The sequence below is a fragment of the Betta splendens genome, chromosome 3 (assembly GCF_900634795.4).
Source record: "Betta splendens chromosome 3, fBetSpl5.4, whole genome shotgun sequence".
NCBI classification, from domain to species: domain Eukaryota; kingdom Metazoa; phylum Chordata; class Actinopteri; order Anabantiformes; family Osphronemidae; genus Betta; species Betta splendens.
This window is the reverse complement of record NC_040883.2, coordinates 3,248,081-3,265,048: the sequence shown is the minus strand read 5'-3', so window position 1 is coordinate 3,265,048 and position 16,968 is coordinate 3,248,081. Positions and strand designations below refer to the sequence as shown.

Here is a 16,968-nt window from a genome sequence, read left to right as displayed (position 1 = left end):
CTCTCTTACACTCCTCCTCCCAGACTGAAATGTGGTCAGTCAGCAATCTCTACCTGATAACTGGAGGTTGGGAGCTCATTGATCCTGGGCCTCTCTTCTTCTTAGCTAAATGTTGTTAGTCTTTTCGCCATTGTCTCGATGGCAAACCAATAGACTGTAGCTGTCATTCGATTGAGCTTTACTGAAGACCACAGAGACCCAGGTGACACCAAAATGTCCAGAAAACTTAAATAAATAAATACATTTACAAATCTTTACTAAAATACTGAAGCTTTACCAGAGTCTGACAACCAAACACGGTTGCCTTTCGTTGGTCATATGGTTAATATTTTTCGAATCAATGACTGGAGCTTGATGATATTGGAAATCTTTCAGTCAATGAACGCAGCGTCTGTTGGATTGTACGGTGGCCAGAGAATGGAGGAACACGGACATGATGAAATAAACCTGGACAACCTTTATGTGTGATGAATAAAACAAAAAAAATACAATTAAAGTCAATCAAATAAGAATTTAAAATCAAATTCTAAGATGTTCAAATACATCTTATAACTTATGACTTATACTCATAATTATCACACAACAGACACTTTTTAATAATAAACTCATAAGACTGCTTTAAATGAATTTGAATGAATATCCTCATTGGCATCTGAAAGATTGGGACGTATGAAGCGTCACAATGACGCTGACCTTTAGCTATAATCTAATTAGTTGATCCTTAAGTTCAAATGAATGTTTGTGACAAAAGAACCCTCAAGTCATTTGTATTATGTAATATTGTCGTATGCGTGGCTATAAGGCCACAGTGACCTTCACGTTAGGTAAATGTCAATTAAATCACTGTGCCTTCCATTAAGAACCTGCAGCATCCACCCCAACAGCTGCTCCTCGCTACAGTGTGCATTTACCAATGTAGGAACACAAACTCCAGGGAGTGGTCACACCAACCCTTCACGTGCACCATCAGCACCTTTAAATATTTGCATGCTCTACAGGCAGTCATCAAAATATATAAAATGGATGCACAGCGGCCACAGAGAAACAAAACACCATGGTCTCTTTAAATCTGTGCATGCGTCTGTCCTATGTGAAAGTCTACAATATATACAGTAATGCACAGTAATTAATAGGAAATCATTAGTTAGAGGCAGCTGCAGTTTTTCCACATTTCTTTCTTTACTCTGGACAATTTTTAAACCCAACTTTAAGAAATAAATCCAAAACTTTTTTTTAGATTTTATTTGAGGAAAACACTTTGAGATATCAAAAATAGAAAGAGGAAATAGAAGCTATGAATTAATTGTGAAAACTCTCAAAGATCACACCAAGCAGAAGTTAATTAGCACCTCTGTTTGACACCTTCATCTCCGTCAAGACGACAAAGACCAGAATGTGGTGTGATTCCTGAAACGATGCATTTAAACCTTTACAGTCATTAAAGGGTGAGTACATGCCAAGGTAATGTCACAGTAAAGTCAGTAGAATGGAGACTTCACATGTCAGATGTAACTCAGGTTTATAGAGCCACAACAATATAATGACAAGAAGATATGACTCATATATTTTTATTTATGTTTTACACAATATTTTAGTACATATGTTGAAGATGTTGCAACAAATTGTTTTTGTAAAATACCTCAGCATTATTTGCAGGCTGGTAATAAACAGTGACAGCAACAGAACATCCTATAGAAAGAAATTCAATACAAAAAAGAAAATTCTGAGAGGAAGTGAGCTTTCGCCGTTTAAGTGAGGATGTCGTGAGCCTGCTGCTCCACCAGCATGGCCATGTTCTTCACATCACCACACCAGAGGTCCAGCTGCTCCTTCATGCCTTTGATCTGAAACAATGACAATAGGTGAGAGTCAGTCCAGCCTCTGTGTTTGAGATAGACTTATTTCCAGGTAATTGTTAAGCTTTGTTCTTTATTTGCATATAATACATTTCCAATAATATTTTAATAACGTTAATATAAATCATGAAACGAAAGCTTACCTGCTGCAGGTCGAGCACTCTGGGCTGCACCCAGGTCATCTGTACTTTCTGGTCCACTTCATCAATGTTGCCTCTGATCAGGCCCACAGACAGAGCCTTCATGATTAGAAGCTCCACCTGCAGGAGATGTAAAGCTTAAGACGACATTTTCCAAATAAAATGTAAATTTAATGTGTGTCTGAGAGGAGCCTTCAACAGCAAGTGATTGTTGAAATTAATGGAGGATTCCAATAAATATACTCCTCATGCAACCAACCTCGTTAACAGGGATTTTGGCACTCTGGGCAATCTCTGTAAATGTAAGCTGCCTGTTGTTTGCAGGACGAGTGAAGGTCATCTGGAAATCAAACAGGTTAACATTTTTATTTTAAACTTGCACCAACTTGTACCAAATGAATGTACCAAACCGATTGCTGAGTGCACAACCCGTTATGGGAGGAGGCTAATGGATGAAATGGTAGACAATCAGGTTACCATAATGTGGTTATTAGGTGGCAGCTCCTTACCTCCATCACACAAAGCAGCTGGATCTTCTGCATGAGTTTAGCTTCATGTGCTGCGAGGTCAGGCTGGAACCAAGAGAGAACAATGAATCAGAAAGCTGTGTTTTTGCAGAAATGATTGGATAATCAGTTAGTCCGTGTAAGCCTCCTGCAGTTTAGAGGATTGACATTACACAGGGTACGGTCAGATGACTCTTATTTCAAAGCTAAGATCTTATGAAAGGAACTGTTGTGCTTGTTGATATTACATATGTTTAAGAGATTCTTAATTTTTCCCTTTTCCCAAACAAAGGAGGATAAAACACAAGTCTCATATCTGCTTGATAAATCAATTATTGAGATCATCCTCCATCCATCCAGTCGTGGGGGTACTGGAGTCTATCCAGCTACCTTCTCGCTGTGAGGCAACAGTGCTACCAACTGCACCGCAGTGCCGCTCAGCTCATCATAATATAGGATTTTGCTTAGTTTTTTTTCTCCACTAGGTCAAGCAAAGAAATAAATAGAAATGAGGTGTGATTTTTCTCTCTTCTTACCTGTTGACCCCATGCAGACTTGAAACCCTGGAATTTCTCAACATTGCCTGCATTGAAGGCATATAGTGTATCAATAAGCCACTGTTTGTCTGTGTTTCTCAGAGACTCCAGAACAGGATGCATCAGCTACAAAAACAAAGAGCAGATGTAGCCATGATCACAATGTAGTTTAGGATTTTTATTATAAGTAATATGCAACATGTTGGCAGAAATGTGTTTAATGAGGATCCCACCAGCTCTCCAAAGTTGTAAACGCCTTCTCCTAGAAGTCCAGCGAGCCCAAGTGTAAATGCTCTCTCCTGCTTCTCTGTTTCTGTGGAATCAACAACCATCAGTTGGCCTCTCATATCAATCCAACACGTTTCTTCAATCACCTTAGTTAGTTCTTTTCATACTTTTGCTCACCTGGAAGGTCTTTAATGTCCACACAGCCGAGGTAGCGCAGAGCGTCCTTGTAGTAAGAGGCATGGTTCCCAATTATGCGATAATATTTGCTAGAGAGGTCATAAAAACGTCCGTGGACGGATGTCACCCCAGGCAGGTTATTCAACATTTCCTCAACCTCTTCAATGATTTTCTGGAAGACACAGATGAAAGAGACACTGATACACTGCATTTTTATATTTGTGATACCAGAATATACTCTGCTATAATGTAAATGTGGCTGCAGCCTTCTATAAGTTATTTCAGTAAGAAAAGGAAATACGATCCCAGAGTAAAACACACTGCTACTTTGTTTTAACAGCTGTTTTGTCACTTTGCTTCTCTTATGAATGTGTGAACATTACAAACAGCATGATCTTGAAAACGTGCCATGATGTGTTATATCTGAATGAAGCGTGAGGCACCTTTATCTTCAGCAGCGTGTAAAAATAGAGGGAGCGATTACCTTTGTGGCAGGAAGATCACTGATATCCAGTTTAAGACTGCCAATAGTTGTCTTGCAGAGAATCACGGCTTCTTCGTTACTTTTCACCTGGATCACAAACACACCTTAAGCTTGATTGTTTATAACTTATAGAATTCATATCTCCAGTCATGTTGGCCTACTAACTTACCTTCTCCTTGGTCTTCTCAAGAAAAGTGATGGCATCTTTAGGATCTAAAACACACAGGCCAATTTAAGACACTCTAAAAGGTAAAGCAGGTGGTGCTGGACAGGAGGCAAAACCACAGAAGTGAATGTAACCGATGATTCTGCTGAAAAATAGTTCCATTTCCATGGTGCATCTCTTACCTGGCATCTGCCTGGCAACATACAGTATGATCTCCACAAGCGACAGGGGATTGATTCTGTTAATGTAGTAAAAATGTTAAATCAATGATAAATAGCAAACCAGCTGTACATGCTAAAATGTCATTATTACAACTAGTCTGAACACACAACACAACATGTCAATACAATTTTAACCTACCTGTGTTCAAAGTCACTGATGAAATTTTCATAGAGCTGCAAAAATCAAAAATTACTATTAGATCACAGAAAAACAATGGCAGCAACAGGGACTAATAGGATTCTGACTTTCTAAGATTTACTCAGCAACGAGAAAATCTACCCAACATGGCATGTATTGATTTCAGACGCGAGGTAACTGTACAGCAGCACAGTGCAATTACCTGTATGAGGCCATCTCCTGTTTTGAAGTAGGGATCTTTAACAAAGTCTGTCAGCTGCAGAGTCAACTGATGCCACAACCTATTAATACAGGAGAAAACGTACAGCAGTGATCATTACTATTTATTTTGGCAATGTTGCCTCAACAGACTCATCAGACTAAGTACTAAACTATTAGGCAAAAGCCTTGATGTCCTGAACGCATGTGTTGGGCTTTCTAATGTTTGACATTAAACTTGGGTTTCGAATGTGTGACGACACATTAAAGAAAAAAGTCTGTAACTATGCTGAAAATCAGATATTACACGAGAAACCTGCGGCTAACATTAGCATGCCTGAGCTACAGCGGCAGGCGTTAGCTCTGTGCATGACTCAGCGTGCATTTCCAATGAATGAGCTAGCTAACGTTAGCTCGCCTTCTCTCAGCATTAGCTCCCTGACACTTACCGTTTGTTGTACAAATCCTCCAATGTGTGCCACTGTGTCGCCATCTCCGGCGTGGAGCTGTTGCTCTGCTGCTGTTTGAGGTACCCACTAACATCTTTCATGGTAGCGAAACACTAAAGACTACTTTTATTTGGTACAAATGAGAGGCGTTGAATCCTCAACCAAAGTCAGCTAGCCTGCCTTGTTGTTGCTGCGCAAAGAACTATGGGAGTTCTGGGAGACGGAGGAGGAGTTGCTGCGTTCACTGTCAGAGACGTTATTATGAAACCACCAAAATAGCTACTGTTTGAGCGAATTTGAAATCAAATGTCATCACATGCGATCATAAATCACATAAATTGGGGTTTTAAATCAATTTAATGGTGAAGTGTATTCTCTATGATTTCCAGTGATCGGGGGTCTGAACATTGAACATGTCCTGAAGGCGATTTATGTCGTAAAGCTGCATGGCTTGATGGGAAATGTAGGAAGCGTTTTTGAGCTTCACTAACTACGTTTGCTAATAGTGTTTTTCTCAAAAGTTGACGTATTTGTCAGCTGTAGACTTCGAATAAGCTTCACTATCCAAGCCACACTTCTACTTAGAAGGTGGCGGTGATGCACCGTCATGTTGTTTGTCAACCGTCGGTAAACACAAAGAAGAAGAAGACGCAGTAGCTGTTGAACCGCATACTTCTAATGACGGGTGTCATGGCTTCGTTAGCGAGCCGCTTATTAACGCCACCTGCCAGACTTTGCTTCTATCGGACCTTGTGTTCCAGAACAAGCAGCTGGACGCTCGCTGCAGACGGTTAGTAGAAGCTGGAGTTAAAGTGAAGCAGCTGAAGCGCTAGCACGTGTCCTCGAGCCAAACGTGTTGTTTTACTCTTGAACAGGGTTCGGTCCAAAGGGTCGGCATCAAAGTGCACGTGCAGCAGCGGTGTTCAGGTACCTCAGCCCCACGGACACGCTACACACGAGGTCCCCGTCCGTGTGCTGCGTTCAGTGTACACGCAGGACACAGAATAAACACGGTTGATTGTCTAATGTCAGTGACAGCTTTCACAGTGTCTTCATAATAATATTTGAATGTATGTATTTTTTTGTCTATTAATTGTCTGAATAATGATGAATGAAGAATGAATTTTAGGGTGTTTCCTGCCCAATTTGATCCACAGTAAACTTTGTTGTTGTATTGTTTCAGCTCTAAACTCCTTAGTTGTTAAATTTGTTAAACCCCTTTTCCCTTTTTATTTTTTGCTTCTTTCTAGACAAACACAAACACCCAGCTTGGATGGGACCCGAGCACTTTCCTGCTGTGGAGGTGGAGGTGCAGCTGTGGAGCAACACACTCTGGAGGACGTGGCCAGAAACATCAGAGAGCGGCAGTATAAGCGGGTGGTGGTGATGGCCGGGGCTGGGATTAGCACACCTAGTGGCATACCAGACTTCAGGTCAGACACATGCCTGGACACAAAGCCTGGCTGACTTAATAACAGCAAAATCATGTGATGTTGTTACGTTACACACTGAGCTCATGTGGGATTAAGTGAGACGTCATCACATTAGACAACTCCTCAGTCCTGCCCTGTTCGTATTCCAGCCCACTGCTGATTACCTCACTCAGTTTGAGCAGTCAAGTCTTTGCGCGGCCTGTTTGTAATAAAGCCCACTGCTGTGGGAATAAGACATCAGCGTAAAAGGAGCTTTAATAATCCTAGAAGGGAAATTTAACTGAAGGGAAATGCAGGGAGGCAGTTTTTCTAATTAAGCCCAGCATATAGGAATGTAAATATGTGTAAGGGTGTGTATGTGGGCTGGTGCCCTTCCCTCTGGTTTAGAGGGAGCACTGAACATTATGACATGAACAACAACAAAGCCTCAATTTATCGCATCCTTTTCCTCACATTTATGCCTTATTATGACAGTAGCTGTCTTTGGTTCTATGTTTGGGGTCTCAGCAGACTGTTGTTTTTTCCCTCGCAGGTCTCCAGGGAGCGGCCTCTATGACAACCTGCAGCAGTACGACCTGCCCTACGCTGAGGCCATTTTTGAGATTACTTTTTTTCATCAAAACCCAAATCCCTTCTTTGCCCTGGCCAAAGAGCTGTATCCAGGAAACTACCAGCCTAATCTGACGCACTACTTTGTACGGCTGCTTCACAACAAAGGTCAACTCCTCCGGATGTATACGCAAAACATCGATGGGCTGGAAAGATGTATGTATTTAGATCTATAAAATAATTACCCATTCACGTTGTACGAAGAGACATATTTATTTTGTGCATTTTTTTTATCAAGTGGCTGGAATTCCCCCTGAGATGCTGGTGGAGGCCCATGGCACGTTTGCTGCCGCCACCTGTACGGTCTGCTTGAGGAAATACGACAGCGAGGACCTACGAGTGAGTTCAAACCGAAGCACTGAATCTAAACATTTGTTCAACTGTTTCAGAAATAATAATACAATGTTTGTTATTTATGCTTTGTGACCTTATGATCCAAACAAAATGTTGACTCAGGCTTTGGGTTGTTTTGATTATAGACTTGACCTACATTCAAAAAAAAAAAAATCCAGACGGAGTTGAACATCTTTTACAAGTTAAAAGCAAATATATTGAGTTGGATCAAAGTATAACTTGAATTGTGTTCGGGTGTTTGCATTGAGTTCATGCGATTGACTTTTGTTTTGCTGGTGTGATGATGTCAGGTGAGCCATTTGAATGCAAGCACAAATTCAGGGGGTTAGATGCATCAGTAGATGTTTTCCATGTCTCATCAGCCAGATATAATGAGCGGTACAGTCCCCAAGTGTCCAACGTGTAAGGGCGTGGTAAAGCCTGACATCGTGTTTTTTGGGGAGGAGCTTCCACAGCACTTCTTCAAGTACCTCAAAGACTTCCCCCTGGCAGACCTTCTGGTTATTATGGGGACTTCATTGGAGGTGAGCATCACCAGCTTCACTCCACATCACGTCACCTCTGTGATCTGATTTTATGACGTGTAAGATGCTGTTCCTGCTTTGACCTGTAGGTGGAGCCCTTTGCCAGCTTGGCTGGAGCTGTGCGCGGCTCCGTTCCCCGTCTGCTCATCAACAGGGACCTGGTGGGGCCGTTCGCCTGGGGACGCCGGCCTCGGGACGTGGTGCAGCTGGGTGACGTGGTCAGTGGGGTGCAGGCTCTGGTGGACGCCCTCGGCTGGTCTCAGGAGCTGGATGCTCTGATGGCATCTTCTGCAAAGAAAGTGAGTGCGTGCTTTGGTTTTCAAATACATAAAGCACCCGCACTGCCTGTTGTGGATCACATGGCCTCGCTTTCGAAAAAAGGAAAATTATGAATCAGCTCCATTCAGTTGTTTTATAAGCGTATTAATGTACTCATTTAGTTTATTTACTTAAAACTCCAAAAATGTTCAAGTGTTTGTTTAAAATACCCTTTTTTATGGTTTGTTTTTGTACATTTTATTAATGACTACTTTTAATTCAACATTTATAAACAACTACACTGATGCATACATTTATGTTATTGTGTTTACTTTTATTTTCAGGCTCCAGCAAAGGCAGAAGAATGAGAGCATTTCACTACCTGAAGCTGGAGGTTTAAGGTTTTTCACAGCACTCAGCACTTCCCTAAATGACAGACTCTCAGGTTTACAGAGTAAGGAACTATAGTAAACGTTTGTCTTTTATTGTTTGTTTTAAGTGGAAATGAAAACGTGTACGTATTTATTGGAAGGGTCATTGGAGGCAGCAGAGGGAGACAAAGTGACCGGTTAGAATCCACTTCACTACAGTGGGGCTGATTTTACTGAAATAATTCTCTGCTCTGAGAATAAGTTAAATGTAAAGGGAATATTACACGTGTTTATATGCCTATACGAGTAGATACACAATGAAATTGTCCAGAGTAATGTCAAGTGTTGTAGTCAAATTCACAAGTTCACTAAAACCTTATCCTAACGACTCTCTGATGACATTAGCTGACTTCGAGTTGTACAATATATCCTGGTTTCTGCAGCTTGTAAATCTTCTGGGTACAGGGCTGTTATTTGACGGTTCCCTCTTGGAAATGCATTAATACCAAAATCATTTAAATTCATGCATCATAGCTGCACTAATAAAATAAAGCATAGCTGGCAGGTATTGATAGTGTTGCTTAAAAATATGAAAGAACCTTGAATAAAGAAAGAACAGGAATAATAAACAGGTTTTTGCATTATACATAAACATTATGTGCTAAATTAGAAATACATGAAACATAATAGTCAAACCTGGTTAATGCACTGATGCCAGTCTGACTTCACTTACACCGTCCACAGCTCCTGCCGTTTGTGAGTTTTTGTGAGTTGAGGAAACAGTGAGTCAGCCCTCGCCCGGAGCTCAGAGTGCCTCCGTGTTGTTTGGAGGATTCAGTTTGGCTCATAATTGCAGGTTTGATCAAATTCAGTACCCACTTCAGGTTTTTTTCAACCCGACTTTCACACTTTGCTCCAATTTTCACCTCTTTTTTTACCCCCAGTGTTGGAGAAATGTGTTTAGCAGCAGGGTGCTGCCGACATCTCTCTAACAAGAAAAAGTGTCTTTCGTAACATAAAGTATGAAATCATGTGCTGAACAGTGATTGTAATTGTCTTTTTTTTTTCATTCATTCTACCCTCCGTGCTTTATAACGAGACTTCAGCACCTCGGCCATGTTTGTGCCACATTAGTGTCTCCGTAGGATCACTGCAGGTAATAATAGGCCACACAGCTCAGTGCTTTGATTACTTCGTAGTGTTTTTGCTGTTTAAATGTGTCTCTACAGAGAAGCCATAGGCTGAAAGAAAACCCAACATAAAGAATGAGAGCAGCGTCACGCTATCTTGGCCTAAAAACTGCTTCTAAAGCTCTCTGGACCTTTTTAATGAAAGCATTAAAACACCATGTCCTAAAAGATATTTCCTCGTGCTGTTTTCGTGATAGTGGTGTAGGTGTGATAGAATGGTTAAAATATTTTGAAATAGCAGAGTCAGAGTTCTGATGTTAATCAGAGTGAAGCAGGCAGCTCATAAAAATTTGAGGGCTGATAAATGAACAACCAATGACTGCGAGCATTTAACTGAAGGTACATCTGCAAGGTGAGCATCAGACCTGAAGCCACAGGCTCACGTACTTCCAACAAATATGACACATGATCACTGTTAATTACTACAAACATCACTTTGTATGTGAAGAAGAAAACAGCATAAAAATATGAATTTTATTTTTCAATAAATACAGATATTCAAATGCATTTACAAGCAAAGTTCAGACTTAAAGACTCTCCTATGGCAAAAGAATTTCAAACTTGGCCTGTGAGGAACCATAGTGTCCACGCAGGTGAAGCCTGTGGATGAGTACGCTGGCAAAATGTGGATAAAGCTCGACTTTAGGGGACTTCAGACCAGACCTCGGCCTTTTTTCACAGCCTTAATGCTAAACTGCCCTAATCGAACTTGACGGGTGTCGATCCTTCAGTCTCACTTTTGGCAATAGAGCGAATGTTTTCCAACATTTGGAGTCATTTTAGCATTTCTTGCATTAAAAATAAAATCTTTTCACCAGTCTTTGTGTTGCTGTGGCCTCAGACGGACCCTCCTGTGCTCTGCAGCGTGTTATAACATGCAGCTCTGTGCTCAGAGAGAGAAGCACAAAATCCTTGGTGAAGATAATAGAGTTTCTCTTTCGCTGCTCTGAGCAGGTTTCCACCAGTTTTTTGTCTGTGCAGTGATTCCCAGAGACCGTGAGGAGACTGGACGGAACCTAGCAGTCACATTAACTGAACACTGGACTTTGATCAGCGTGTCTGAGCTCAGTGCTTCCAGTGGAGGGATATCCAGCGTCAGCAGCAGCTCTTAAAGCATTTCTTGAAGAACTTTTTGAACTCCGTGTTGAAGATGGTGTAGATGATGGGGTTGAGAGCACTGTTGACGTAGCCCAGCCAGGTGACGGTGCTCATCAGGCCGGGGGGGATGTCGCACGTCAGACACACGGCGCGCATGGTGTGGACCACGAAGAACGGAGTCCAGCAGAAGAGGAAGCAGCCTGCGTGGAGGTGGAAAGACGAGAAGAGTGAGTCGGACTGAAACGTCTCCCAGGACCCGATGGGCCAAAACACAACCCTCTTATGGTTCTTTTAGGTGAGATGCTGTTTTGGACACAAACCTCCAGCCTGAATGTACTTTTTTTCAGTCAAGCTCTCCAGCTTTCTGACTATATTTCGAGGCGTTATCTGTGACTTGCCGCTGACAGTTTCCTTCCAGAGTCGTAACCGTCTGATTCCCCTGCGCTGCACACAGACTGGAGGCAGCGCCTCCTCCACAGCGTAACCTGGTCCCCTCTCTGCTTCACAGCGGGGATGGTTTTATGTCCTCTGACAGCCTCATCCTCGCTGAGCTCACCTTTCGTTTCTACTTTCCTCTAATCCCTCCCTGCGTCTTTGTGTCGCTGCAGCAGGATGTGTGCCGAATTAAGGAATCAAGACGTTGTTTTTCACTGTGACCTGACAGCGAGTCTTTAAATGATTCATGACCGGACTGGGCTCATTTGCGACCAAGGAGAAATGTATGGTCCCTCTGTCTCTGCTAATTCTAACCACAGACATTACTGCCGGGGGATGTTCGATAAATTTTGGATTTCTTGACTTTTTTCCGCCACAACTCATTCACAGGAAATTATTTATGTTGGTGCCAGAGTTGCCAAAAGGATCAAGGCAGGGAACAGAAATAACTTCTCCGAAGTGACCACCGAGGTGGAAGACGTTATTGACCTTCCAGACGCGCCTGCAGATCCCTTTGTGCGTCTGATTTACGGCCTGTCCTGAGACAGGCGTCCGTCCCCAGCACGTTGCTCCCTGAGCACGAACAGCTGAGCAGAAAATGATAACTCACCTTAATAAGCTGAGTTTCCATAATTAGTGAGGACTGTCACTGATAACTGAGGCCATTTGTCCCCACACGTCGCCGCACGCCGGGGATAAAACGCAGCAGAGTGATTTATGAGCCGCGTGTTGAGGTTGATGGATGGACTTTGCTTAATAACCCGCGACTGAAGTCACCTGTAGCACATGCAGCAGCTGTCATTTGCCACAAATGGGGAAGGAATCAAAGCCGCATTCTTCGCACAGACACCTCGTCTGATGAAAAGCTTTGCTTGCGTTGTGCTCGTTGAGGGGCCGCCAGTCCCAACAGAACCTGCAGGAACGTGGGCTGGGGCCGCACAGACACTGATGCACGGCTGTGGTCAGTGAGCGGCAGCTTTGGGAAGAAGGAGAGTGTGAAGAAGTAACGCAGCTCGCCGGCTGTCAGCAGCGTCTGGCGCCGTGGCTGCTTCATGAATAAATGAGAGCCCAAACGCACATCCACAGTGGAAGGTGCGCTTCACACTCAGACAGCAGAGGAAGAAGCATTTCAACGGGAAAAGGTTTCTACCGTTGGTGAGAAAACACATTTTACAAGTAAACGAACACCAAACGGAGCCAATTAACAAATAAGTGACTGCTGTCGAAATCCAACCTACTGTAGAAGGAAAGTGAGAAATTCAGATAATACTTTACTGGTTTGTTTGGCTTTTTATAAGTAATGAACCTTAAGAGGAGCCACTGAACCTGATCGATGTTCTAAACAGAAGCAGTTTGTGTTAATGACATGATTGTTGACTATGTTTAGTTACGACACACCTGAACCTGGATGTGACGATAACGACCATCATCACATCCAGAGTCAGGTCTGAACATGGAAATGACCAAAGGACTGTTTTACTTCTCTTAATCTGTGACACCTTTAGTTTTTCAAATGCTTCTCAAGTTCAAATAATGACAGGTTTAAGGGTCAGAGTTTAACTTCCTCCAAGTTTAGTTCAAATCTGTGGAAAGATGGTCAGTAACGCGTTCCCTGGTTGCATCAAACTACAGCATCTAGTTACATGGCGCTCGAATACTGCAGCAGGGAAACTAATAGGGAGAATTTTACGTCCTGGGCTTAAAACATGAAAAGAATTTAGTCGTACTAGTGAAGGTCAAGGTGAGGTCCATAGAGACTTTACTGTGGAGGAGCCAATGATGTGATCAGGATCCCTGAGTTTGAGCTGCAGCGCATGAACATGTGGTCAGTGACGTGTTTGAACAGGAAGCACACTTCTCCTTCACTCATTCACACATTCACACATTCAGCCAATGACAGACGGGGGCTTAACCCCTTCACCGCTGGTCCGACGCTCGTCAGCCACGTCTTCCGTAATCCTTCCTTTGAAAACCCCCCACGTCTGATAATGTGCAGTTTATTAGTGCTGGAACAGCGTCAGCTTCTTAGAACTTCTACTTGAAGCAAACTGATTCAACTTCAGTTTAGCAGCTCCTCTGCTTCTGAGGCTTCACTCAGCGGAACCAGAGCCGTGTGTGTGTGTGTGTGTGTGTGTGTGTGTGTGTGTGTGTGTGTGTGTGTGTGTGTGTGTGTGTGTGTGTGTGTGTGTGTGTGTGTGTGTGTGTGTGTGTGTGTGTGTGTGTGTGTGTGTGTGTGTGTGTGTGTGTGTGTGTGTGTGTGTGTGTGTGTGTGTGTGTGTGTGTGTGTGTCTGAGCGAGCCCCAGTGTGTGCGTGTGTGTGTGTGTTTCCGTTTCCTTGCGGTTACGTTGGAGTGGGGCTGAATGTGGGCCCTTTGGCTGGGCCCCACAACTTTCAAGGCCTTTTCGAGGGTCAAGATGTGATTTTAGGGCTAAGGCTTGAATTGAGGTTTGGATTAGAGCAAAGGTGAGACGTCTGCCTTTATTTGTGAGGGTTCGGGGCTGGGGTGTGTGTGTGCGTGTTGGATGGAGGTGCGTGCTACGTGCGTACTCACCCACTACCACGGGCAGCACCCTCATGGCCTTCCTCTCCCTGCTGTTGATCTTGGCCCTCTTCCTCCTCTGCTGCTGGCTGAACGTCACCGTGGGCACAGAGTTCTCCCTGTACTGCCGCGGGTACGGGATCTCCTGCTGCACGTCGTCGTCCGTGTCGTCCATGCGGGACTGGGCCAGGTCCCGCTCGATGACCCGGGGCAGGGGCATGGGCAGCGGGCCGGGTCCGGGCCCGGCGCCGGCCGCGGCGGCGTGCTGCAGCTTCCTGCAGGCCTCGATGCTGCTGCGCAGCTTGGCCTTGCGGGTCTCCTCCCAGCGCCGGAGGCCGCGGAACACGCCCACGTAGAGCAGCACCATGATGGGGCAGGGGATGAAGAAGGAGCACACGGACGAGTACACCACGTAGTTGGCGTCCTCCAGCTTGCATTCGCGCGGGTCGCGGCCGCCCACGTCGTTGATGCCGAAGACGACGGGCGACGCCACGGCCAGCGCCAGCAGCCACGTGGCCGCCAGCAGCACCCGCTGCCGCCGGTCCACGTGCCGGCGGTTGTAGTTCAGCGGGACGGACACGGCAATGAACCTGCCAAGACCCGACAACACCCGCTCAACATTCCAGTCAGCGGCGGCTGTTTGTGGGTCCTCAGCGGTGGTGTGACGCGACGCGCGTACCTGTCCACGCTGATGGCGCAGAGGTTGAAGATGGACGCGGTGCACAGCATCACATCCATGGTCATCAGGGCGTCGCACACCAGCATGTTGAGGGACCAGACTCCCCCCTGGAACTACGCACGTATGCACGCACACACACACAGACACACACCCATGCACGCACACATACACACCCATCCAAACACAAACACACACCCATGCACGCACCCATGCACGCACACACCCCACACACACACGTGCACACACACACACACATACACACACACATCCATCCAAACACACACCCATGCACGCACACATACACACATACACACCCATCCAAACACAAACACACACCCATGCACGCACACATACACACATACACACCCATCCAAACACAAACACACACCCATGCACACACACATACACACCCCACGCACACACGTGCACACACACACACACATCCAAACAGACACCCATGCACGCACACATACACACACACACACACACACACACACACACACACACAAGCACATCCATCCAAACACAAACACACATCCATGCACGCACACATACACACAGACACACACACACACACACACAGCGTTAACCGACTAGCACCGGTGCAGGTCACGTTCAGGACATTCTGACAGATGACCGGTAACTGGTTTTAACTTCTGGAGGGTCTCTGTTTCCTTCGCATCCAACCATCTGTTCAGTGCTGGTGGATTAAGTGCCTGCACCAGTAACGAGATCACCAGCGTGGCTGATTAAGGACTTACTGTAAGCGGACCCTGAGCCTCAGACAGGAAAGCGTGAGGCTGCTCAGTAACGTACTTTCACAGCCTGGATAATGTTATTCACGGTTCATCTTTCTGCCGGTGGTTCGCACGGATCTGATCACGTGTTATCGTTCCACTCGTGAACCCCAGTGACAGTGTGAACAACGCAGCCTGTCCTGCAGTCCCTGCTTCTTTGTGTGGATCCCGTCTTTGGGGTCTTTTTTCATCTGTCTCAACGTCAGTGCTGCTTAAGAAACTGTAGCTGAACTTCATTCGGTCCTTTAATTCCCGCTGGAGTTAATGAGTCTGTCTGCGTAAAGCCTGCTGTCACCGTAACTACACAGTAATAACTACATACGTCATCCACTCCGTGTGCCGGTTCCGGACTGACCCGAACCTGTAGGCCGACTCTTACCTCTGCGTAAACGAAGAGCGGCAGAACCAGAACCGCCAGCAGCAGGTCCGCGAACGCCAAACTGACTATGAAGTAGTTGGTCGTGGTTTTCAGAGCCTTCTCCAAATAAACGCTCAGACACACGAGCACGTTTCCTCCGGCGATGACCACAATCAGCACGACGCCGAATGCGAGCGCCGGGAAGTTGTAGCGGGCGGCCGCGTCCGCCGGCGCCGTGCGGTTCTGGAAGTCAGAGGAGTTGCCGGACATGGTGGCCGGTGTCGGGCCGCGCGCCCCGGGCTGACGGGCTCCTTCTCCGACTCCGCAGGCGGTCGCTTTCATGTATGAGCCGCATCAAGGTGTTGCGGGAGCAGGTTCGGTTCTGGGGCGTTCGGGCTCCGGGCTCGTCTCTGCGCGCTCCCGTCTCCGGACCGCGTCCGTCGTCGTCCGATCCGTCCGGTCGTCAGCGCATTCTCCGTCTGGACCCTCCGGAACCGACGCCGCCGACCTGCGCTCCGTTTGTGCGTCTCCTCTGTCGGCTCCTTAATGGACAAGTTAGCGCAGCGCGCGAGTGAGAAGGCGACGGCTTAAATCCACCCGCGCCAATCTGCTTAGCGTCGCACGACGGGATGGAAAATCAGCTGTTTAACCGGGAAAGTGAACGGCGTGGCCACGGACGCGCGTGTTTGGTTCTGCGGCCGCGGACGCGCGTGTTTGGTTCCGTGCTCCGATCTCACCTGCAATGAGCTGCTGATTTAAACGAATGACGCGTTAAACGGGCAATGTGGGAATTTAACTTTTCATTTTTACATTTATAACTTAAAAGCATGAATATCTGAAGGCGACGAGTGAAGTTTACACCACTATAGTACTGACAGCTCGTTAATGATAGTTGATGGAGGTGGAGCTGTTCCGTGTTTAGAACAGGTGAAGATGCTGGTAATCATTCTAATGGTTGCGGCACTTGTTGCAGCTTTGGCCTCGTTCCAAACACAATTTAGAGTAAAGAAGCAGTGGATCATTGATTAAACTGGGCCGTTACTAATATCAGTCTACTACAGTGACTAGTGCTATTACTCTCTCTGCTTTATAGATTCATAATTAATCGAATATGGGGTTTTGGACACTTCCGGGTCCAGTGTCTTGTCTAACGGTTCTTCTTGCTCTGTTATGAATAGTACTAATGTGCTGCTTCTTTTCTACTTCTTACGTTATGACTCCA

The 16,968-nt window shown here is 45.3% G+C and overlaps 3 protein-coding genes across 9 annotated transcripts; 1 reads left to right on the top strand and 2 right to left on the bottom strand.

The window, feature by feature from the left end:
* Window positions 1-1,552: 1,552 nt before the first annotated feature.
* psmd13 (proteasome 26S subunit, non-ATPase 13) lies at window positions 1,553-5,319 on the bottom strand. The gene is made up of 13 exons (XM_029143675.3): window positions 5,101-5,319; window positions 4,656-4,734; window positions 4,454-4,488; window positions 4,276-4,331; window positions 4,097-4,140; window positions 3,928-4,014; window positions 3,444-3,615; window positions 3,272-3,351; window positions 3,039-3,164; window positions 2,506-2,568; window positions 2,256-2,336; window positions 2,000-2,116; window positions 1,553-1,844 (listed from the first exon to the last, which is right to left on the bottom strand). Exons 1-13 carry the CDS (start codon window positions 5,199-5,201, stop codon window positions 1,749-1,751), a joined length of 1,137 nt encoding a protein of 378 aa, XP_028999508.1. The 5' UTR covers window positions 5,202-5,319; the 3' UTR covers window positions 1,553-1,748.
* Window positions 5,320-5,431: 112 nt separating this feature from the next.
* Window positions 5,432-9,689, top strand: sirt3 (sirtuin 3). 6 transcript variants are annotated; one of them, XR_008694165.1, is made up of 10 exons: window positions 5,445-5,890; window positions 5,976-6,027; window positions 6,351-6,533; window positions 7,066-7,298; window positions 7,381-7,481; window positions 7,859-8,020; window positions 8,110-8,319; window positions 8,623-8,732; window positions 9,394-9,505; window positions 9,594-9,689. XR_008694165.1 is itself a non-coding variant. In XM_055507311.1 (8 exons), the coding sequence occupies exons 1-8, from the start codon at window positions 5,779-5,781 to the stop codon at window positions 8,644-8,646; spliced, it is 993 nt and encodes a 330-aa protein (XP_055363286.1). In that variant the 5' UTR covers window positions 5,432-5,778; the 3' UTR covers window positions 8,647-9,689. The 6 variants fall into 6 exon arrangements, 3 of the variants coding, with proteins under 3 accessions (XP_055363286.1, XP_028999509.1, XP_028999510.1); XR_003785258.3 differs by having other exon boundaries at window positions 9,394-9,689; XR_008694164.1 differs by having other exon boundaries at window positions 5,446-5,890; window positions 8,623-9,505.
* A 12-nt stretch (window positions 9,690-9,701) lies between these two features.
* drd4b (dopamine receptor D4b) lies at window positions 9,702-16,378 on the bottom strand. 2 transcript variants are annotated; one of them, XM_029143672.3, is made up of 4 exons: window positions 15,768-16,378; window positions 14,592-14,704; window positions 13,925-14,502; window positions 9,702-11,137 (listed from the first exon to the last, which is right to left on the bottom strand). In XM_029143672.3, the coding sequence occupies exons 1-4, from the start codon at window positions 16,086-16,088 to the stop codon at window positions 10,935-10,937; spliced, it is 1,215 nt and encodes a 404-aa protein (XP_028999505.1). In that variant the 5' UTR covers window positions 16,089-16,378; the 3' UTR covers window positions 9,702-10,934. The 2 variants fall into 2 exon arrangements, with proteins under 2 accessions (XP_028999505.1, XP_055363285.1); XM_055507310.1 differs by lacking the exon at window positions 15,768-16,378 and having other exon boundaries at window positions 13,925-15,056.
* Between the last annotated feature and the right edge of the window lie 590 nt (window positions 16,379-16,968).

What these genes read in the sequence shown, in the direction of transcription:
- psmd13 (XM_029143675.3), bottom strand. Translation starts at nt 5,201, where the DNA reads ATGAAAGATGTTAGTGGGTACCTCAAACAGCAGCAGAGCAACAGCTCC. An exon ending in GAGGATTTGTACAACAAACG is followed by an intron (nt 4,735 to 5,100) that starts GTAAGTGTCAGG and finishes CTGTATTAATAG; the next exon opens with GTTGTGGCATCAGTTGACTC. An exon ending in TTTACAACTTTGGAGAGCTG is followed by an intron (nt 3,165 to 3,271) that starts GTGGGATCCTCA and finishes TTGTTTTTGTAG; the next exon opens with CTGATGCATCCTGTTCTGGA.
- drd4b (XM_055507310.1), bottom strand. Translation starts at nt 15,050, where the DNA reads ATGGGTGTCTGTTTGGATGTGTGTGTGTGTGTGCACGTGTGTGCGTGG. An exon ending in GGTGCTGCCCGTGGTAGTGG is followed by an intron (nt 11,138 to 13,924) that starts GTGAGTACGCAC and finishes ACCTCCACGCAG; the next exon opens with GCTGCTTCCTCTTCTGCTGG.
- sirt3 (XM_029143676.3), top strand. Translation starts at nt 5,779, where the DNA reads ATGACGGGTGTCATGGCTTCGTTAGCGAGCCGCTTATTAACGCCACCT. An exon ending in CATCGATGGGCTGGAAAGAT is followed by an intron (nt 7,299 to 7,380) that starts GTATGTATTTAG and finishes TTTTTTATCAAG; the next exon opens with TGGCTGGAATTCCCCCTGAG. An exon ending in TTATGGGGACTTCATTGGAG is followed by an intron (nt 8,021 to 8,109) that starts GTGAGCATCACC and finishes TTTGACCTGTAG; the next exon opens with GTGGAGCCCTTTGCCAGCTT.